Source organism: Haemaphysalis longicornis, unplaced genomic scaffold (genome assembly GCF_048455015.1).
Source record: "Haemaphysalis longicornis isolate Haplotype H1 unplaced genomic scaffold, Haemaphysalis longicornis Haplotype H1 scaffold_2, whole genome shotgun sequence".
NCBI lineage: Eukaryota > Metazoa > Arthropoda > Arachnida > Ixodida > Ixodidae > Haemaphysalis > Haemaphysalis longicornis.
In genome coordinates this window covers 266,159,735-266,183,016 of record NW_027526295.1, presented here as the reverse complement: position 1 = coordinate 266,183,016, position 23,282 = coordinate 266,159,735, and the positions used below count along the sequence as shown (strand labels likewise).

The 23,282-nt window shown below is 47.6% G+C and overlaps 1 protein-coding gene across 3 annotated transcripts in view; it reads right to left on the bottom strand.

The window, feature by feature from the left end:
- LOC144170657 (neurobeachin-like protein 1) overlaps positions 1-23,282 on the bottom strand; it is a 90,634-nt gene that overhangs the window by 2,989 nt on the left and 64,363 nt on the right. For all 3 annotated transcript variants that reach the window (XM_077700586.1, XM_077700587.1, XM_077700588.1), the window contains 14 exons: positions 22,735-22,941; positions 22,060-22,184; positions 20,877-21,017; positions 19,962-20,092; positions 18,924-19,033; positions 15,868-15,985; positions 15,684-15,781; positions 12,191-12,307; positions 11,061-11,263; positions 10,271-10,443; positions 9,570-9,664; positions 8,792-8,905; positions 6,386-6,538; positions 1,741-1,892 (listed from right to left, as the gene is read on the bottom strand). In XM_077700586.1, the coding sequence (XP_077556712.1) occupies positions 1,741-1,892; positions 6,386-6,538; positions 8,792-8,905; positions 9,570-9,664; positions 10,271-10,443; positions 11,061-11,263; positions 12,191-12,307; positions 15,684-15,781; positions 15,868-15,985; positions 18,924-19,033; positions 19,962-20,092; positions 20,877-21,017; positions 22,060-22,184; positions 22,735-22,941 (1,937 nt within the window). The remainder of the gene's footprint in view (positions 1-1,740; positions 1,893-6,385; positions 6,539-8,791; positions 8,906-9,569; positions 9,665-10,270; positions 10,444-11,060; positions 11,264-12,190; positions 12,308-15,683; positions 15,782-15,867; positions 15,986-18,923; positions 19,034-19,961; positions 20,093-20,876; positions 21,018-22,059; positions 22,185-22,734; positions 22,942-23,282) is intronic.

Below are 23,282 nucleotides of genomic sequence, written 5' to 3'. Positions count from 1 at the left end.
ACGAAAGTTGAGGGTCGGCTTAGATTCGAGGATGCAGCTTTCTTGCCACTGCTAGACACTCAACGCCATCTCGCGGCTACAGGCTTGCAGCTGGCAGGTTTTCAATGGGTTTTCAGAACTCTATGGTTTTCGGGCTCCATTTTGCCTGTTTGAATGCTGTAAACCAGATGTTGCGAACCCAGTTCTCAGCGCTCCGTGCTTGTTTGTGTACGTCGTCGCATGACCTCGAGAAGCGCCCGTGTTCGCGGCAAAACGGCACCCACCAAGCGGTGCCACTACATTGCAGCTTTCAAGTCGAAGGTAGTCTTGGAGGCCAAGAGAACTTCAAACCTCCAAGCACAGCATGACCTCAGAGTCAATGAGAAGAACGTGTGCGGATGGTAGAAGCAGCAGAACAAACTTTTCAACTGCACCACCAAGCGAATGAGCTTCACAGGAGCCAAGACAGCTCGACACTTCAAGGTGAAGAAGGAAGTTACTGACCTTACCCAGCAGCAAAGAAAGAGTGAAATGCCTGTGACGACGGAGATAATAAAGGCGAAGGTGGAGGAGATCTCAAACATTCGAGGCGTCATGCGGGCTCAGTTCAAGGCCAGCAGGGGCTGGGTCACTCGTTTTATGAAGTGGTTCGCGGTTCGAGTTCAGCCCGCAAGTGAGCATTGAACATGCTGCAACAAGCACCGCAAAAAATAAAGTGCATATTCTAGTCTTTGTCCAGTGCCTTTTTGCATTCGGCTTACATTCAAAGGAATTTTTTTTTTTTTTTACTGACTTTCTGAATTTTGGCGGCCAGCCTAGAATCGGGACCGGCCTAGATTCGAGTAAATACGCTATGTATACCACAGCTTGCAAAAGGCCCATCGGCAGTGATGTCCCATACTGGGGAGAAAAAAAAACATTTCTAGGTTCAGAAATTCCCTATTTTTAGAATTTTTTGCCAGCAGGTTTTTCAAGAATTCCCTGCAAATTTTTCTGCATTCTCTTTTTGCAGCTGATAGATCTTTACGTTGATTAGTGTTCAGTTTTGGGCGTTAGCCAGTGCCTCCTATGTTTACTCTTCAACCTTCCGGACGCAGACGCTGTTCAGAGAAGCCGAGTGTCACCGTGAACTAAATTCCACAACATCTGCCGCTCAGCAGCATTTTCTGCCGCTCAGCCACTCAGCTGCTCAGCAGCAGCAAAGGCCATAGTTTATGTCTCGGTGCACGAGACGCCAAGCTTTTTTTTGCAACACCCGCACGAGCCCAACAAAAAGAATAAACTGCATTGTGATTGGCACATTAAAAACCAAAAGAACACTGAGACGATAGGTTCCCTTTTGCACTCGTGCATGACACAACTACTACAAAAAATGCAGCTTGAGCCTTATGCTGAGTGCATTAAATGCACACCAAATCTCAAGGCTCTTGGAATTGCATTGCGTAGAAAGATGTGCATTGAGTGTTCCATGTTTTGCATAAAAATGGATGGCCAATTCAGTTGACATTGTGATGCTCATTGTTACAGTTTTTACAACTATTCGAGTTATCCACTTCAAGCCTATTCAAAGAAAATGACTAGTATTTGCTTTGTTTTCGCTTTGAAGGCAAAAATCGCTATTTGCACATGCCTGTTATTTAGTACTGTTCTCTGATTAGCTCCCTTGCAGGTGTGCTCTCAAGTGTAACTATGTCAATTCTAGAGCAACGCATCAGAGTTAGAAGCTAAGCAGTAGAACCAGAAGAGGCCAAGGGTGCTTACCCAAACAGCTCGTAGACGACAAGCAAGCCATCTTCATCACCCGTGATGAGGTAGTCGTCATAGATGGCCATGTCGGAAATGGCCCTGGGCACCTCCTTCCTCAACAGATACTTCCCGTTAATCGTGTACAGGTGAAGCACATAGCCAGATTTCTGAAACAAAAGAACCACACTGTGAACTTGCATGGCAGGAGGTACATCACAAGAGTTCGCTCCAGGCTGCCTTCTGGGGATAAAGATACCTCCTAAATTAAGGCACTGGGCCTCCCATCCTTCCTGCTTCAAAGAAGACTGAGTTAGACTGTAGACTGAGTTAACACAGTTAGACTGAGTTGATTGATTGTGGGCTTTAAAGGGACACTGAAGTGATATGTAAACACTGCGGGATTACTAGCGCAAATTGTAGTCCGGAGTCCCCAGGCCATGTTTCGACCACTCTAGGCGCGTTTACGCAATTTTATTTAGTAGAAAAACTAATTCGAAAATGCTGTCCTCCTCTCTTTACGCTCGCCCATTTTCTGTGGCGTTTTCGTGTGACGTCAGGAGGGGATGAGCTGGCAATTGGCTGCGCCACGGCTGCGCTACTGCACGGCTCCCCGGCCGACAGAGTCAGTCAGCCCAGCGTTTCGTCCGCCGGCCGCCGGCGGGTCGTCGCAATCAAGGAGGTTAAAAAAAAATTGCTTGGTCGCAATTCGTTCGCTTAGTTGAAACGAAGCCAGGACACGTTTGTGAATGGAAGAATGTGCCTTTCTTTACTTGGTTTGTTTGTAAACTGTATCTAGCTCCAAGTCAAGGTCGCTTCACACAAGCGCTGCACAAGCGCACATGCGACGCTTCGCTGACTGGTACGCCAGTAGGAAAATATAAGGCCTCTTGAAGGCGGGAGAAGAGTCAGCGAAGTCAATATAGGTACTAAGGAAATAAAATCAACTGATATTTTTACCGTACAGCGTAAAACTAGGGTGCGGGAAGCACTTTTTTGCGCTGGGCGAACAAGCACAGCGGTCAGCAGCACGACTACGCATCTGCGAACGCTTTTCCGTCTACGAAATGCAATTGCTAGACGTGAGCTACTGTGGAAACTCGGGCGACGCTTACTGAACGATCGCAGTACAACAAATAGTCACCTAAGCTGCTTGAAATGCCAAAACTAAATAAAAGTGTAAACCGGTTATACAATATATACCCTATATTAGCAAGGTCTTCGCGTCCCGCTCCGTGGCTTAGTGGTCTGGGGCGTTAGGTATGTCACCGCAAATGTTTTGCAAGTCACGAGTTCGAATCCCCCCCGCGGGTACGTGCTTTTTTTTTTGTAAGTTAACTTTTTTGTTTTCCGCCGATGTTTTCTATATTGAGTTCACCTTTTTTTGGGCCGCAACGTTCATGGCTACACGAACTAGTTCACAAAACGCGCGCAGGCTGGCACTGGCACGCTAGCGAGTTCTCGTTGGCGTGCTGTTGCCATAAGCACCGACTGCTTGCAGGCAGTGGGCACAGGCCAGAATGAACAGACCCTTGGCCTGGTGCGAACACGCTTTTTACGATACAGGCATGAGGGAGGCAAGCTCCAAATATGGGGGAAAAGCGCATGACATTTGGGCGGCTGCGGGTACGCGGAGGGCGTTCATGCACTGCGTAGGTCTCGGCTAGTGAATGCTACGACTACAAGCCGTCCTGGGAGGCTTATCTTGTGCATTTTACAGCCGACAACATGGCAGAAGCGCGGTACGATGATTACTGAGATATTGAGAATGCCCATCCAACAACGCCATTGGTTATGTTTTACAGAACCGAAACTGAAACTTGTGTGATTGCTAATCTTGGGCATCGTCCAATCACGGCGCCCCTCCTCCCAACGTCACAGCCTTAGTTGGTGCGGCCGCCGCAAACCGCGCATGGTAGTTTTTCTTCTTTCGCGCTTTGTAAAATAATTACCGATTTGTCAACCGGATAAACGATGAAAAGTGTGCTAATTTGAGCCAGTCTACGCAGTGCAAGCAAAAACGGGAGCTTGACAAATTCACTTCAGTGTCCCTTTAACGTGCCAAAGCAACATAGCAATAGGGAGAAGGAAACCCCTTACGTAGCAAACATAACACGAAGGGGAGCAGGTTGAATACAAGTATATAGGTTGTATTCACTGGAGTGGCACGCATGCGGGCAACCATGTGCATGCGCCGCCAAGCATCTGTGTTGATAAGGAAACGCCACAAAATCCTGTGTCACTGGTTACGTCGAGCTTCACAAGATGGTGATGCTTATTCGTGCTGGCACCCAATAAAGCACAGCACGTGACAACAGCCAAAGCTGTTTGATGTTCCAAACTGTGCCCCACTGGACGCAAAGTAATACCTCGACACCAAATATTGTTCCGTGCAGTACCATACAATTTACATATCACCAGACACAGTTGAAATCGTCCCACGACTACGTAGAGCGGTAAAAGCTTTAGAACCTACAAACGCATGCAACTGCACCATGATGGACCAAGTCGCACGTGTATGCTAGTGAAAGCCGATTGCCCCTTCAAGGCCTGCCACCTGTTCAAAGACAACAACAGAAACATTGCGGCTGAAAATTTTACTGTGTGGAAGCCAAACTCAAGTGATTTGTTTACAGGGCGCTTGCGATTCGCCAGTGCTTGTGCCGGCTGGGCAGTGCGAGCATGGCACGGCTCGGGAGATAGCCTCGCATGCACGCTACCATCGTATTTAAATCGGCAAACATGTAAAACATTCTTTCAAAACCACTCTGGTTTTTGTACTCAACCACACATTAAAAGGCACTTTTCTGGCGATATCCGTGGTCGCAGGTGACTGTGGCTGTCGGCCTTTTGCATGCCGTGTCTCTTTCATTCACAGCTGCAGTTTCATTCTCCGGTGATGCGAAGTGCTCAAGGACAAGTAGGGCGTCATCACATAATGTGAGTGCAATTAAAACGCCACAGCCGGAAATAGGGTTGAACGGGGCAGACAATGCAGGCCGGTGTTTCTTTTTTGTTTTGTTTTTTCTGCGAGGTGAGGGCACAAAGTGCATGCTCAGGCACAGCGGTGGTTTCCAGTGTTGCCAAGCGAAGAAATCGCCCACTAGACTTTTTAGTGAATGCCATCTATACAAGTATGTTCATCACCTGCAATTATGCATTATAATCGCATTAAAAAGGCCATGAAGACCAAATACAACTTTGTTCAGTTTGAAAGAACTAGCCTTCTGGTACCTTGCAAATGTCACACTACAGTGACATAATATGGGCAGGAGTGATGTGATGTGGCCCAGCACTAAAAACATAGCTATACAGTAGAATCTCGATGATACGAATCTTGCGGGACCGCGAAAAATATTCGTATCATCCGCAATTCGTATGAACCAACACAGACCAAAAAATTGAGCGCTGAAAAAAGTTTTCGTTTATTTCTTTTCTTACTTTCACGTGAACAAATCCGTGATTTTTCTGCTTTTTTTTAACCCCCACGTCACAAAGCAGTCCTTTCTGGAGCGCGTAACGCTTCGCCTAGCTTCGCGCTTGTCTCCTCACTCCCGGTGTCCAAGCTCGCTACACGCCGCAACAGTCAAGCGTAGACCACATGGTGCGTTTTTGCACGCGATTCGCACGCCTTGGCTTTGCGCGCGCTGTATTTTCACGGCCGCATTGACGATTTCGCGCCCGCGGTATCTCCTACCTCGGTCAGAAAAAGACGCTGACGACTTGCGAAACGCTCGAGAAAGCCCGCTGGCTCCGCCCGAGATGTTTAGGCTTAGCACTCCGGCAGATATTTTATGGGCGCTTTCACTAGCGGCGCGAATGGTGTTTTATAGTACCGTTTTCGCCAACGTTATCAGCTCCTTTACTGCAAAAGAAACTTCGCGTCTGCCTTGAGCGGCATTTTATTGAGCGGCTAGAAGCAGTCGCTCAAGCGGTCGTGCCACTTCGCGGAAGAAGCCGCCGCCATGTTGCCGCCGCCGGCCGCGGCGCGCGCAGCGTGCGAGAGGTTTCGCGGCGCGCATGGGGCGTGCGGGGCGCGTTTTCGCGAGCAGAAAACAACAGCCCGGCCGTTTCTGGAGAAAGAAGAGTGACAAATGGGGAGAGAGAGCCGTCACTTGCTTGTTCGGCAGTCGGGCGCCTCGCCGGCTCGTTCGTATGATCCGCCGGGCCGCGCAGGTCCGTTCGTAACAGCCGAAATTTTTCCCATTGCAAACAATACAATTTTGCCGGGACTTTTCAGAAATTCGTATCATCCCGAAATTCGTATCACCCAGAATCGTATCATCGAGATTCTACTGTATTAGCATTGAAGTGATGTGATTAAATGAAAGTAGAGGCCCCACTACAATCACCCAGTCTTATTTCTGGGTGGTGGCTTAGATTGGTGCCAGTCAATCGCACAAACAAGGTTCTGTGATGCCTTAGGGAAATGTTTGAAAAGTGGCTGGGGAGTCGCCACTGCTTCACGTTTTCTCTTTAATATCTTGATTATCTGTTTGAAGCTTGCAATAATTGCCGTCATCATTATCTGGACAAGGCGCCCTCTTAATGAACCAAACTTGTATTTTGCCTTCAAGGCTGCTTTAACTTGGCCGAGGGCGGAATGGACCCCGTGTCCTGTTCACGCTTTAGTTAGGTGGCCGAGCTGTGGCCGCACACTGACCAGCAGGGCCAGTGGGTCGGGGCAGCTGTGGACGCAGATGAAGCCCAGGTGGGAGACGGACAGCAGCGCCACCTGCTCGGGCATGTCGCCGGGAAGCCGCAGCGTGTGCAGGAAGTGGCCCTCGCGCACACTGTGCACGTTCACCGTGCCGTCCTGGAAGGCAGCAAAAAGTGCATCACTGCTAACAATCGACTGCCGATGCCCTGGGATGGCTTTCATTAAACAGCAAAAGGAACATCAACTGCAATCAGGAGAGTGTGGCATTTAAAAGGTCATTATCTCCCGCTTTTACAAATAAAAATGGAGAACGCATTCTGGGTGCCACAACATTGCTCGATACACCGCTCTTGTGTGTAACAAGCTCAGTACTTGATGCACTTTGAGCTAAGTAAACACTCCCGCGTTGCATAATCATAACAAAAAAGCAGACCCGGCATTTCAACTGCCCCCACAGTTAATTTTTTTTTTACTCAAACCAGAACAACACCTCACACCACTTTCTGCATTCACTAACAAGTGAATTCTTCTTCTGAACACAGACAGAACACAAGTTCTCTGCAGCAAGCTGAAATTCTAGGAAATTTTCGTTGTTATCCCGTACAATGTGTCAACTCCCTGTGGTGTTAGAGAAGAATAGAAAAAGCTGCAGTGAGCTGTGTCCAAATGAACACCCAAAATTCCACCACTTTACCCCTCCCAAAGTCCTTCAATGCTTTTCTGGTCCCGAAAATTCTGCACAACGCAATGAGCGAGCTTCATATGTTGATTAAAGCTCCCGCGCAGTGGCACTGTGAGTCTGGTCCAGGCGGCTTGAACGGCTGTGGCCGCATTGGCAGTGCGGCAGGTCGCAATCTTGCTGTGGTGTTTGTTGTGTGATATACCTTGGTTCACTCATCGCGAAGGGCAAATTATGCCAACTACGATGCCTCTGATGTGCGGCATGCCTGGTTGCCGCACTAGCTATTGAAGTACACAGGAAAAAAGATTTGCTGTTCTGCTTCTCTAGCGACTTGAAACAGCACGACAGGTGGAAGCGAGCCGTTCCACAACAGGAGGGGGACATTTTCAGTTTCGAGTTGAAGCATGTGCGTGTGTGTGAAAAACATTTTGGCTCCACGGACATTATTCGAGCCGATGGGTTCATAATAAATGGCCAATCCATGTCTGCAGTGCGAAAGGCCCAAGTTCCACGTGGGCGCCATCCCCTGGATATTCGAAAACCTGCCGGCATACCTGACAAAGCCAAAGAGTACGGCCACCCGCACAATGACGTCAGTTGTCATCGCCTAACAACAATAAAACAGGAGCTACCATATGTATGTGTTTTATGATATTTGTATGATGTCTCTCATTTCCCTACATCCATCCTGCTATTACCACAAACTTATGTAAATAAATACTTGTACAGCACAGCCGCGGTGAGCTTGTGTAACTTCTTCTGCATGCATTTGGCACACGCCTGCTACAGCCAGGCAGTGGTCAAAGCTTCCTGTCATCTGCATAGCACATGCAAAATTTGCGGTTGCCAGATTTTGACAATCCAATCAATTATTTCGAGCCCTGGAAAAGCCGGGCACGGCTAGCTGGGCCTGCATGTCTTGTTTTCTTTAACTTGCCCTTCGGGTGGGTGGGTTGCAGGCGCTCTGCGTGTGAGTTTTTATCTGTTAGACACCGTACCTGTGTGCCCAGCCTAGCAGTCAAGGCTGTAATAACTACACCCCCACCCCCCATGTGCCCATTGTGCCGCTTCTACTTCTTTAGCGTTATTTTCTGCTGTCCATGCTCACTTTCCAACTGTAGTTATTATTGCCTCACCATAAAACCAAGCAGATACAGCGCTAAACCAACGTGCTAAGAGGCCGGGTTTGTATGTCTATTTGCAAAGTGCACCAGGTCGCCCACGGCTGTATACTGCTTTAATTCAGGCGCTAGTAACTTGTATCAACTAGGTGGCAAATCAAAGGCTAGTCCAAAACCGCAAACGCCAAATGTCCGCCCTCCAAAAGCGAAACTTAGCCGTGCCTGTCGCAACCAACAAACACCACAACATGCCTCTGTAACACGCGTAGTCTTGCCGCTATCTCGCAGCTAAGATACGCAACAATAACTGACACAAAAATATGCATAGTTTGCTCGAGTTTTTACTGGTGGAAATGTAGGCGTGTTGCCGATGGAAAAACAGCCGGCCAGGAAGCGTTGCAGAAGGCCAGCGCAGCCTTTTCATTGACAGGAGTGCCCCCAGTGGGCAGATTTTGTGCCTGAATGAAACTTCTACCATTCTGTGACCAGAAAAGCATTGAAGGAGAAAGCATTGCCCCCTCCCCTCCCCCACTTAATCAAAATGTGTGTCGCCTTCGTTCGGGGCACACGTGAGAGGTGCTCGGGGTGGCACATGGTTTTCCATACCTTTGATCCCGACAGTGCCATGTCCAGCTCAGTGATGACAGCCACACAGGTAACCTCACTGTCGTGTCCACACAGTACCTGGAATGGCTTGCTGGGGAGAAAACTTCCTGACCCCTGTCAAGAAAACAGCACCAAGGAGAGCTTGGATGCAGAAAGGCCACATTCGCACTTCTTCCTCTCATTCCTTTTCCCGGCTGTACGGCTAGTCCCGAGTGCATTCCATCGTCTGCCGTGCTTTGACCTCACATTCGAGTGGGTAACAAAGCTGCGGTGGGTACGTACCTCAGTGCACTCGATACCTGATAACTTGCGCATTGAGGCCAGGCAAACGATTGCAGTCTGACACTGGTTGTTCAGTTAGTTAAGAGACGTGAGCGACTAGTGTGCTGTCATATAAACATGCCTTCATGTGCAGAGTGATCAGACTTCATCCTTTCTACCCCCCAAGGCCCAAGGTACACAGCGTGCTTCAGCGCAACATCCACCAGTGTATGAAATTGTTAGCATGACACCAAAGTAAGTTGTAGGATTTTGAGGGAATGAGACCTGTCCGAATTGCAACTGTCAAGTTTAGGGAAATGAGTAAAAACAAACCAGGCCTAGGAAATCTTGCAAGTAGGTTGAGACGCTTTACAGCAGACACCTGCCATGCTGGTGAACCGCTAAAATGCTTTTTTTTTTCATGTGGATAGACAAACAACACAAGCACTCCTTGATAAAAATAAGGCAAGGGGGAAACATGTATTAAGGCCCCCCACCTCCCTCGAAAGCTACTCACAAGTTGGTTGAGCTCCCAGATGATGCAAGTCGTGTCCCGTGAGCCACTCATGAGATACATTCCACAGGTGTCCGTGGCAAGGCTTGTGACCACATCTGCAAATGAGAAAGTTGGTTGCAAACCTTCTGCACCATCTTCTCCTTCGTATCTGACTCCTCGGGAGAAAGAAAGAAATAAAATAATCAAGGGATGCTTTGACCGCTCACTACAATCTCATTAAGGTGTTTCAATGTAACCTACAGGTCCAAATAAGTGCCCTTTTCCCAATGACAAACGGGCTAAAAGCAGCAAATTGGCAGCAATAACGCAATACCAAAACAAACAGCCCCATTTCGCACGATACGCTGTCTCAATGGTATCACCATCAGCTTAAAATCTAGTGCACCATGAAATGCCAAAAATAAAAAAACGTGTAGGAATGAGTTGACAGGCACTATTGATAAAGTTGAGTTCAAGCAAGACCAATAGTAACTACAATAAAAGTACTCCAGCTACCTCCTCGTGCACTCTGCCATTTTCAGACAAGGTAAAAAAAAGAAGAGGGAATCGCAACAGATGATGTTTTTACCTTGCTCATGAATGGAGGCCCTTGTTTGGGTGATTATACTTTGCCCACTTTAGACTGTAGATGATGACTCTGGAGTCAATCACCACACCTCAGAAAAGAAGAAAGCCGCACTGAGGCCTTGGGCACCACTAACCTTTGTGCAGGACAACGTGTGCCACCTGCTTTGAGCGCAGCAGGCTGTAGGCACGCACACTGTTGTCCCAGTGGCCCCCCGAGACGAGGAACTTCCCGTCCGAGCTGAGCACAAACAGCCGGCTGTGCACCTTGGCCCCGGGCTGGAACACTCCGGACAGCTTCTTGGCACTCCTGGAATTGGAGCATTTCACAAGTTCAATCAAATGGGGTTCCACTGGAAACAACACCCCACAGCCGGGGTTCTGCTGAACCTTAACAACTCGGTGAGGAGAGGGATTGATGTGATTCGGTTGCTCACTACACACTTACAACTCTAAAAAGAGGATTAAACAGCGCAAAAATGACGGAGCATAAAGAAGGGATAACAAGCAGACACAGCGCTGTGTCCGTTTGCATTCCCTTCTCCATGCTCTTATCATTTCTGAACTGCTAAACCATTAAAAATGTGCCAAGTCGCCCAAAGAAAAGCTAAATTTGAGCGACGCAAATGACTCCGCATTTTGTTAACGCTGCAATGCATTCGAATGCAGCTGTCAGACTTCCTGCACATTCCAAGCATTTCCCATTTGGCTTCACCATTCTGCAGCGGCACAGAGGTACACAAAGTTGATTTGGCCTCATTTTATTCCACACAGCAAGAACAGTGCTACCTATCATTGGCTGCCAAGCATGACATACAGCCTGAGTGCCAGTTCCTCACTGCATTAAACAGCAGCTGAAGTTTAGAAGCGCAAAAATGAGTGACACTGGCTACGTGGCAAAAACCCAGCCAGCACATGCGCCCATACTTGGGGTTCTGCAGTGCAGGGTCGCGCTCGAAGGTGAAGTAGTTTGGGTAAGAGCGCGTCCGGTCGTAAGGCAGCCAGCCGTGGACCCCCAGGGAGCCGTCACAGCCCACAGTGACCAGGGTGTCCATGAGACCATGCTGCATGAAGGACCGGGCGGGAGACCTGGGGATGTTCACGTGGACAACCGGACAGCCGAGGGGAGGCTGCAAGAGCAGGAAAGAGAGCATGCGCAACTTGTAGAAGACGCAAGAAGAAAAGAAGAACTGGCAGACCCTTGTGCCAATTGAATTGAACTGAACTATGGTGTTCAAAGTGCCGAACCTACACCTGGGCTATTAGTGAAGGGCTCCAGATTAATTTGGACCACCTGGGGCCTTTAGTGTGGGCTGAAATCTAGACACACAGGCATTTTCACTTTCCAACTCCATCTAAAAAGAGGCCACCACTCCAAGGATGGAACCCACGTCCTTTCTTGGGCTCAGCAGCCCAACCCCTTAGCCAATGAGCCAAGGTGGCGGATCAGACCCTTGTGTCATTGAGTGGTATGACCAGGCAATACTGGAAGTCTTACGTTCTAGATGCAAAGTGTACACAAAGCAAGACTACAGCATAAAAGTGTCGGAACACAATAAGACACTACTGTGCAGGACAACAAATCACTCGGGGAGGTCTACACAGAAGCACCATTAGGAATAGGACCAAAGTGGTGATGAGGATGTAGATTGAGTTGAAAAATAAGGAGCGAGATAACTTGGAGAATGATCACTGCGGTCTCGATTGCCTGACGAGAAAACAGGCACAGTTTCTGATTCACCTTGGCTTACAAACATGATGTGGTCTCATGCTTTTAAACCTGTCTCTGAGAATGAGATGGTTATTTCCCACGAGTATGTGTTCCCTATAGGAAATCACGCATCAAATATCCCGTTAAAAGGGCTCGTGAAACTCGTTTTGAACACCGCAGATGAACTTGCGCAGCTGTGACGTTATGTGCTCAAGGACACCTCAGCTGAATGACAAGCTCAAGAAAGTGGTGGCAAACTTTACAGCCCGATTATGATGAGCCTTCCACTCTTTGCCAGAAAATAAATAACGGAGCCTGTCTTAAACAGATAATGGCACATCCTTACGTCCACCACGTAGGCCTTGAGGTTTTGCAGGAACAGGAACAGGTTGGGTGGCTTCGTGTCCGACTTTGTCATCCGCACCAAGGCTCCCTCGTGGGACAATCTTCGGGGATGAGGCTCCTGCGCAAGATACACGTGCGGAGGCATGAGCCAATGAATGGGTGCACGCATGCACAGTCAGCCAGAAGGTCTGCGAACCCCAACAGCCTCATGGCCTTCCCTGCCTTGCAGCCTGCAATTTAGTTGTACGTCAGTGTGATCGTTCGTGAAGTGACTACCGTATTTACTCGCGTAATGAACCCTCCCCCCACTTTTCTTCTTGAGAATTTACTTTTTTTTGTCACATTGAATAAAAAATGCAGCGGGAATATGTTTTTATCTCAGCATGGTTGCTGATGCCGTAGACGATCGCAGTAACTTGATATCATGTTTCAGTATGGAAAGAAATGCTAAAAACGCATTCCAACAAAAAGAAATCTCAAAAGTAGCTGGAGACGTGAGCACGAATGTCGGGGCTCACAATTTAAAAATTGTGCACTTGCGGAGCGCCACCTGCTGAATGCAAAACAAAGATTCTTGTGCCATAGAAACGTTGTGGCGCGCGAGCAAAGCGCAAAAGGTATTCCGCACTCTTTCCCTGCTCTTTGGCTGCGTTACAATTCGTGGACAGCTTGGTAGACAGCTTACGAAGCAGTCTAATTAGAAGTCTAAAGAAATACGAATTGGAACGGCGCAGCGGTCACGAGCGCAACACCAACGCAGACGACAACCTTGTAGCAGACATGTTGAGTAATGCAAATCGCAAGTTTCGTAAACAATATTACCGGTATTTTTACAATCATTACACAATTCAAAAAGTAAACAAAGCCATATTCACCCCTAGTAAGTTATACAAAAAATTCCAATAAAAGAACAAGTTAGTTTGCTGCAACATTATTACACAAAAAGGTGGCGCTGGCGTCACTTAGTAGTTTAGACAGGAAGGTAGCCTGCAGCGTTGCCGACTCCGATGCTGTCTCCTCGAAGCAGTCTTCGTTGACTGCTTCATTCGAATTGGAACGGGGATTCACATGGCCGACTGTCCCCGAAGATGGCAACGAAGCTGTCTAAATGGTAAATTGGAACGCACCCTTTGCTGTTCCAGCTGGTTTTGGCAGCGTGTGAACAAAGCACTAAACGTACTCCGCACTCCTCTGCTCTTGCTGTTGCACGACGTCGCCATTACGCTCCGTAGTTTTGTTGTTCAGCCGTGTTGCGACCTTTTTTTGTGTGCCTGGTGTGCTCCATACGATGAGCCAGTACATGAGCTACACAGCCGGTTTTAAACTGAAGGTGGTGGAGCATGCGTTGATGCACATAGAAACCGCGCGTCTGGGCGGCACTTCAGTGTTGACCTAGTGCGTGTACGCTACGAGTGAAAACGAGAGGTTTTTGGGCGGTGAACAGGGATCGCCGTGTGTTTCATGGGCCCAAAGAGGGCAAGTTTCCCGGTGTCGGAAAAGATATTTTGGAGTGCCTTGACGGCACGGAAGACGGTGCGTTGTGGGCCGACAACAAATGTGAAGCCGCAAGCGACTTCAGTGAGGAGGACAGCTCCATATGACTAGCATGTTGGGAATAAAAAAGAAATTTGATTACATAATTACCTACGTGTTTTTACGAAAATGGCTCTAATAGTGCTTCTCTTAGCAACTTTACTGTGGGAAATTTCAACTTTTAAATATCTCTTGCAATTTTTTCCTGCATAATGAACCCTCCCCCCAAATTCATGCCGAATTTTCTAGAAAAAAAGTGGGTTCATTACGTGAGTAAATACGGTAAATCTCTTCCTCTCTCCCTCACTCACACATCTGCACGCAGATATGTATTTGTATTCCAAGCTCTAATGGACAGGAGAAATTCTCTCAAACTACTGCTCTCGCGGCTCCCAAGCTTCTTGGCAGGCTACATATACCGTAAAGCTCTGAAAGAACGCCCACCCAAATTTAAGAGATTTCGAGTGAAAAATACGGGGTGGGCAATCTTTCAGGTCAGGTGTGAAAAACTACAAAAAAAAAAAAAAACGTGGCAGCACCGCCAACCAAAACTGCAAAGATATCAAGTAACAATGCAAGATGGACGAACTTTCGGGTGAGGTGGACAAGACAAATTAGTGATCACATCAACACATAAATATATGATTCGGGTTTATTTTGTTCACTCGTCAGAGTTAAAGCCATCGATTTTAAAAGGAGGGCAATCTTTGGGGTCTTTTACCAAATTGAATATTTCATTCCTAAAGGGGGGTGGGTGATGTTTCGGGGGAGGGCGTTCTCCCAGAACTTTATGGTATGTACAAATATACAAGTGTAATCATGGACGTGTGCATTTATTTTTTTAAATAACAAACATTACATTTGCTTGCTTGTAGGGTTTAACGCGCCGACGCAACGCAGGCGATGAGGCGCGCCGTAGTGGAGGGCTCCGGATTAATTTTGACCACCTGGGGATCTTTAACGTGCACCGAAATCTCGCACACACGGGCGTCTTTGCTTTTCGCCTCCATCAGAAAAGCGGCCGCCGCGGCCGGGAATCGAACCCGCGACCTCGTGCACAAACATTACATTTATATACACGTCTGTGTAATCAGCTATGTTTACACCCATATCAATGTTACATGCGTAGGTGGGTGCACAAGCATGTTTGTGCATGAAAAGGCTTTTCACAACGGGGGCATGTTAGAGTGCGCAAAATGCACATACTATAAAACCTTGAAATCAATTAAGGTCAAGAATACAAATATCTATGAACAACTAGTGACACAAGAGAAGATGTTAAGCAAAATAATAATTAATTCCTCTTGTGTTTCTTTTTTGACAAGGGTTGTTTCTGGACAGCCCAACATGCTGACAGCTTTACGCCAGTGGCCCTAATCTTGCATTTGCCAGATGGGCACCTCATATGTCCGGTCCCCATGTGCAACTGTACATGCAGGTGAAGGCAGTTACAATAAAGTGAAAGAATAGTACAGTTTCCCGATCCCAACCAACCCCTAACCACAGGCACAGTCATGATAACAGTCTTTTCCACCTGTGCATAGTGGTGTTATGTGGTGCACACGACGCAGTCAATGTCTAAGCAAACTCGAGCAGCCTAGGAGTTACCTCAACGGCACACCGGTTATGAGGACCTTTTTTTTCTTTCATTAAATTCTCCAAAAACTTGTCAGGAATTTACCACTCACTCCGACTGGCTGGTAGCAAACATCCGAGCCAATCATAAGCAGCCTCCTTTGAGATGAGCAATCCCAGGCCAAACAAAAACCCACCAGCGAGAATAGCCCCAAATGACTAGTCTAGAGCAATAAGCTTAACTAACAGCTGATGCCGAGCCATGCACCCTTGGATGCGCAGCATCCATTACTGCCACGAAAACAAAAATGGCTTGTCAACTGGACTTCGCTTTTGGTGTGAACGTTATCTGTTATGCCAAATAAAATTGAAATGTTGAAGCCCACCTTCAGCAGCTGGCAAGGGGTCTGTCCGAAATTGTTGATGATTCCTTCTGTAGCCTCTCGCTGGATGGGATCCTTGATGGCATCAAGGTCGACGGCCCCTGCAACGCAATGCAAGGCACCCTTACATACAAGTGGCCCCTCAAAGTGACACTGCTCAGACAAACAGAAGGCAAAGTGCTTGCACCTTCGTAGGAGACGTAGTAGAAGACGTTCAGGGCCTCAACAGCGGCGGGGCCCTTCTGCTTGTAGCCAAAGATGAGGTCGATCCACTCGTGCAGGTGGAGGGACACGTGCTCAGACTCCTGTCAAGCGGGGAAACAGCACCGTTATACAATCAAGCCCACTTATAACGATACCGTCTATAACAATATATCGGCCATAACAATGAACAACCATGGCACCATCCATTTTTGCATGCTTTCTAGTGTAAAATGAACCGCTTATTACGATGCTGCTCCAGTGCCGCGATGTCGGATATAACGATTGAATCCAGTCACAGCGTGCACCGACAATGTGAGCTGCCACCTGCCACCGGCATTCGCCGCGAGCCGCAATGTGCCTCATCCCTCCCACCCCTTGGAAAATGAGTCGACTGTGCCGCTTACGAGGAAGAGAGGGAGGAGGAGAGCAGTTTTCCTTCCCAACCAGTCTCCCGGCTACGCTGCTTTGGCATCGTCCCCGCACCCGCCCGCGAGCTAGTACTGCTCGCTCGCACATAAGTCTGTTGTGTGACGTGTGCGTCACTTTAAATTTGACTTGGTGTCTCTTCAACTGCCTCCATCTTTCCGTGGTTGGGATGTCAGGGCTAATATTTTGGTAATGTCTGAGTGGCTCACTGAAGAGGCGATCGTTGCGTGGATATGTGCTGCGGACAGCAGTGAGTGACGACTGTGATATGGAATTGTGCAGCCTACTCAGGTAGTGTCTTTGCAAGAGGCCCAACACACGATACAGCCCCTCAGGGACTTCGTTTCCACCAAGGACCTTTTGCTCAGCTAGGTAAAGCACCTACAGCTGCTCTTGAAAAAGATGTGTGCCAGTTTTGCATGCAGAAAACAAAGCTGACCGACTATGGATTCTTTCGTGCAATTAAGTACATAGTAGTATGACCTTGCTTGTGTGCAAATAAAATCATGTAAGCTCTGTTTCATCTTTTTTTTTTTTTCTTCGCAACCTGCTTATAATATTTATTGGTTTAATGATGGGATTTCCTTGGCACTTAGATATTGCTATAAGTGGGCTCAACTGTACTACTGTAGCCACTTGGACACCTTAGACAAATACAGCATCTTATGAAAGACAGTTATCTCAAAAAATTACGCCCACCTCCCCTCGTGGGAACCCTGGTGTGATGCGACGCTGAAGGGGGTTCCATTGGCGTCGCATCAAGAAATCGTCGGGTACGGCAAGAGAGCAACCGCAAGCGCGGACGACCATCGACTGAGAGACTGGCCGGAGCGCGGCACTTCGCTTCTATGCGCAGCGCGCCCGAAGGAGAGGAGACCGCGGAGAGAGAGTACTGCACATGCGCACAGTGCGGAGCCGCACGCAGCGCCGCGCGCAGCACAACCGCCGATGTTGGGAGAGAGTATTCACTATCGGAGAGAGGAGAGGAGGCGAGCGGAGGAGAGACGCAGCTGTGCGGATGCGGACGACGGACGCACGCAGGACAGGGCCGCCGGCAAGAGATGCTCCTCTCAGCGTCGCATCTAAAAGCTGACCACACGATTAACTTTGCCATACCTGATATCACGCAGCCTCACAACAAATCGACTGGCCTATCATTGCACAAGTTCTATTGTATCCTGCTTGCTTTTTTTTGTGTCTTGTGCTGGTTTATTAGCAGCGCCTGCCAATAAAAAGCATGTAAGGAATTCCCTGCCTTTCTTTCCCAGTCCACATGGTCATTACAGCTGTGAGAATCAAAGCAATCACCTTGTGCACAGCAGTAGAGAACCACCGAGCTACAATGGCATGCCAGCATAAATGGGAGCACTGTAACTAGGGTCCCCTGTTTCTCCCATTGCTGCACCTGCACGGTGCATCAGCAAATACAAAGGAGACAAACATGCATGTACTCCCATGCTGGATCCGTGACCAAAGCTTCAAAGTACCTTAGCTTCACAGCATAGATTGGTGAGCTGATCGTATGTGTTGTGTCATAGAAGCCACTTCATCGCCTGCTTTATTTTTGGTCACCTTTAAAAAAACATTATTTACAAACAGGCATCCTCCCTTGGGATACCTTATTAGTGGTTTGCCCTCACTTAGAAAATATTCTGTGGATGCTCATGGCACTGCTTGATCCGATTCTCCCGAGCAAGTATATTCAATTGCTAGCGCACAAGTTCAATCCCCTCTCAGACCAGAGAGGCAAGGAAAAGGTGGGCCCAAGCTTATAGGGGTTACGCAGACAAAGTGCAAGCTTGGTTCGTTTTAAAGAAAAAGAGAATGGCCATGTGACCCACTAGCTCATTTTCTGCACTATAACCAATGACATATAAAAACAGCTGTGCCACTGGGTGTGGCCAGCAAAATACAATGCAAGTTACACACGCAATTACAACAAACGCTGAAGTGTTTTTTTTTTTTTTTTTTGGATCAATCTTGGCCAATCTCCCTAAGTGGGTATGCTTGGCTTGACAAACGTGCGCTGGGGGTGGTGGGAAGCCGCCGTGGGGCGCGCACTCACGAAAGCTCCGCATTTTCTTGGAATTGAAAAACTTCATTAAATCCAGGAACACATTACATGGAGGTTCGCTACACGCTACACCCAGGTTTAACTCTACTATCAACCATAATGCATCAGCCAGGCACAAATCCGGACAAAAACAAAGTGAGGGTGGACAGCGGTCCCGAGTGATATGGTGGCACCATCCTGGAGGACTGACAGCATAAAAGGCGATCCGCCATTTGCTGCAGCTGTAATCAGCAAACTTGCGTTCACTTCAGTACTTGCCCGGGGTAATCATTGCAGACGTCCCAAAACACACGATTCAGCGGGAGAATGAAAATTACAGCTTAAATTGTTTAATTTCTCCATGAATTGTTTGGTGACAGACAAGCGCTGGCACCATAAATAAAACACAAAATAAAACAAACATATTTTTGTCTGCATGATGGCCCCTTTAACAGATCATGTCGGGTGGACATCCTCCCACAACGCTCAGTTGGGTGTGGAAGCATTAACAGAGCTAGCACAAGAAGGGGGGGAGAGCGTGTATGCAGTGACAGGCTCACCAGAGCCTTCCTGTGCTTATAGATGAAGTCTTCGGGGGAAGTGGCCCATGCGGGGAGCCTGACGTCGTCCACCTGCTCCTTGGAGACCTGGAGCCGCCCCAGGTCGAAGCCTGGGCACACACGCACAGGGTGGGAAGGAAACACAAGCACCCATGACACGGTGATCTCAAAGGAGGAGTGCCACAGGACGTGCTCTGAGGAAGGAATGCTGCGATGCATGCTTTACTGAAAGACATCCCCCTGACACAGGGCAAATCCTCCTAGTATTACACTCAATTAAAAGTTTCATTTCCCTTTAAGGTGCAAAATTCTTTTGGTACCCACAAACAACAAATATAGTACACACACAGTGGAAATATAAGCTACAGCTGCTCATCTAGATAGGCGCAACTTTCGAAGCCAGATAACTGGACGCATTAAACAATAGCACTCGTTGCCCTCCGTGATTTGCCTAGACTGAGAATTGACAAATATTTTGTGAAAAGAATTCCCACATATTTCAAAGCAGCTGTTCTACGTAGAAATTGATTTCGTATGTGCGATTAGTGTTACAATGCAAATCTGCTCATTTCCATGGAGATACTACCTCATTTTGCCAGATTTACTTGCCCTTTCAATGACCTCAAAGTAGAACGTTCCCAGGAAAAATGTGTATGACCCTGACAGTGCAAAAACGAGCTCAGTTTCCATCTGAGGTAAGTAATAAACTTCCTTCGTGGAGGTACAGGCCGACCTATAATCAACAAGAGAAAAACCTGCGGCCAAACACTGTACAAGTCCGACATGATTGCAGTGCCAGTGTAAATTAAAAGAAGACTTCAGGCACCTTATGATCCATCACTTTTACACTTTCTGGTGGGGCCGAGGTAAGGAAGTCACTTGAAAAAGAAGACATGTCTGAAGGGACACGCTTACATGAATGACTATTACAACACACCTGGCATGATCTTTCACGCCAGGTGTGTTGGCTCTGCGACAACTTCTGCAGAGGAGCTGCAGTTTGACCAAATGAAAAGGCAAGGCAGTGAAAACAGGTACCGTTCATGTTGGTCAGGAATTCAGGCAGGTAGAAGAACTCCGGGATGAGTTCCTTGACGTCATTGGGGCTCTCCATGAGCATCTTCCAGGTGCCCTCCATGGAATGGAACTGCCGATCTGCCACATCAAACCTGGCCAGGGAAACCAGAGGGAGAGCTCTCTTCCGCTTTTGCTTTTTCAACCCAAAAGTGTCAACAAGCATGCAGGGGCAATTTCCTACCCCTTATGTTGCACCCTGTCCCAGTACATATATCATTTTCTCAAGTCATGGTTATTTATTGAACACTACAGAAAAAGCATAGGAAGAGCAAGAAAATAAGATTATGACAGCACTCCAGAGCAGGCAGAAGCCATCAGCCAATGCATCTAGCATCTGCAGATACGAGCGCCAATTGTAGCAACACCGGAGCTTCACATAGGTGGGGAAGTCCCCCAAAGAATCCGCCCACAAGAAGGCTAACCTGGATGGCAAAAAGAACAGAGCCAAATAAAGAATGGCCAACTGTCTGCCTAATGGCAGTGGTGTAGAAAGAAGGGGTTTGATGGGGCAGTAGTGAAGGGGGGCTTCGAAAATTAAGCAGGCAGAAGGCAGTGACTGCTGCAATGCATCTGCAGTGATCACTGCAGCCCAGTACTTGTCCTTTTGTGTCCAAACACTTCCCAGTACAGTGAACAAACCGGCTGTGCTTGCTAACAGCATCCCTAGACTGCAGTGAAGGGGCTGCTGACCCGTCAGGGCAGAGCAGGGAACTCTCAAGCAGCACTGCCTCCCCATCAGAATGAAGTGCAGCTTCCGGCTTGAGTTATTGTCCAAACATGGACAGTTTCACAAGGTAAGGGTTCACAAACAGCTCAAAATGCCTTCAGCTGTGCACATGTGTGTGTTTACGCAAGCAGGAAGGCAAAGCCACTCACCTGCCACTCTGCAGTTCAATGTGCAGGGAAGTGAAGGGCTCCAGGCGCACCAAATAGTGAAGAACGCCCGCCGAGTTGGAGTAGTGTGTGCCGTAGTGGAACTTCTCCATTGTGCCCGTGATGTCCACGAAGCCCTCATATCTGGGGAAAAAGCACACAGCGTAACACCACCAGCCTTCAAAGCTTCACCTGGATGAAAAAAAATCAACGGTTTATAGGAGGCCACTTTTTCCATAGAGCATATGGCAGTTACGTTTAAAACTAATGATGTAATAGTATGGCATCTACTCTAACAAAACCAGCACAGCATAGCACCATTATGCCATTTTTCTGAAAGAAGCTAGAGCACTTTCTTTGCAAAATCCCAAACTTGTGATCTTCCTTTGTGGCAATCAACAGCAAAACAGCATAAACGATAATCTGGTAATTTTGAACAACTTTGTGCAAACTGCTATACTTATGTCATGTCATCAGAGCCTGTCAGAAAGTGGTGTGCATACAAAAGTATGATCGTGTATCTGCTTGTCTTGCTGCCAGTTGCATCAAAGAAGAATGATAGCCGTTCATCTGCTGCAGGTAATGCCTCTGTTCTGCAATTTGGTCTTCAATTTTGTATTTCACAAACTGTCCACGTATGCAGTCGATCCCGGATATTTCGAACTCCAAGGGGATCGCAATATAAAATATTTTCTTTCACATAGGATTTCCAAGGGGATTTTTGACAGTTCAATATATGCAATAATTCGATATACCTGGGTTCGACATATCCGGGATCGACTGAACTTGGATAGATACTTGGATTCAAGTATTGTTTCTTAGTGGACAGCAGTGTGACAACCCCACAGCACTTACCTTTCTGTGTGGTACAATACAAATAGCATAACAAAGTTTACCAACAAGCACAATTGTGAGTGAAAAATGCATACTTTACCGCGTAACCGCGTGTGTCACTACTGGCCTTCCATTTTTCACACATAAGAGAAGGGTTTGATTCCCACCAAACTTTCTTTTTCTTTTTTGGTGATTTACTTGAACGACAGGCTAAAATTACATTTCTCCTAGCCTAAGAAATTATTTTTTAAGCAAAAGAAAAAGCGTAATTGAGTACTTAGTCACCTTTTTTTTAGCAGAAACCATAAATCATAGCAAGCAGCGCAGCAGAAATGCAGGCATTTAAACTCACTTGTTCTTGACCTCCTCAATGTTCTTTGGATTCACTATGCCAATGGGGCGAGACAGGTCTCGGTAGATGGCAGGGTCCTCAAAGTCGAGCTTCGGAGAAGTGTAGTCCGCCAGAACCCAGGGAAACTGAGAACAACAGACAATTACGTTACGGGCATGTTACAACACAGACACAACTGACGCAGCACAAGACAGAAGTTCTTTGCCGATGACCGGCGCCAATACTCCTCAGTTGCACAGTGTACACAATGTACTATCGGCACCAAATGAAACACGAACATAAAAATATGAACCAGAACGTGCAAAATTGAAAAATTCTGTTCGTAGAGTTCATAAAATGGCTTGCTATTGGTATGTTTGGAAATCCACTTTTCCCAACTTTGTTTTTGTAACTAAGCCACGCATCATTTTGGCTTGCATGGAAAGAAATCGCGCTATTTGTGTGTTCAGGTTCATATTTTCGTCTTCGCGTTTCATTTGACGCCGATTGTACAAGTGGACATGAAAGCTACCAGACTGCAAGGTGCTACAAGAGCCCCTCCATCAAAAGTCAGATTCTTTTGCCTTTTCATGCTCCCTGCTTTCGCTCTCTTAGTGTGTATCAGCTGCTGAAATCTAAGTCCCCAATGGGAGAAGATGACAGAAGGAAGGCGACAGCAAGGACGGCCCAACTCACCACGGGGTACTGGCTGAGGTCGTTGTAGGTGCGGCCCGCAATGGTGTTGAGGTGCATGAGGTACTCAAAGTTGGAGATCTCCCGGTTCACCCAGCGCTGTGTCAGCCCCGACGCCTTGAGCAGCTCGGCCGGAGAACGCGTGCCGGATGAGTAGAGGAGGTTGGGTGGGTGCAGCGCCACCAGCCGACCAAAGATCTTGTTCCGTGTCTGCATCAATTTAACAGTGAGCAGAGCTAAAGGGATTTCTGCTGCTGCTTGCCACTCTCATCTCACGATGATAATGATGATGACAGCAACTTGGAGTTCACATCGATTTGCAAAAAAGCACAAGGAAACAGTGTACTTTGACATCTAAGTGGACAGCTATTCGACAGCACCCAGGCACTGTTTGATGCCAAGTGTTGCTCAGGAGCAACAACTCGAAACAATATTTTTTTCACTCGCACTTCGTGGGTTTTTTTTTTTCAACATTTAACACTATCTGTTGACAGACAAGTGTTCCCGGACCTTGATAAATTAAAAATAGAGGGCAGCACATACTTCTGTGT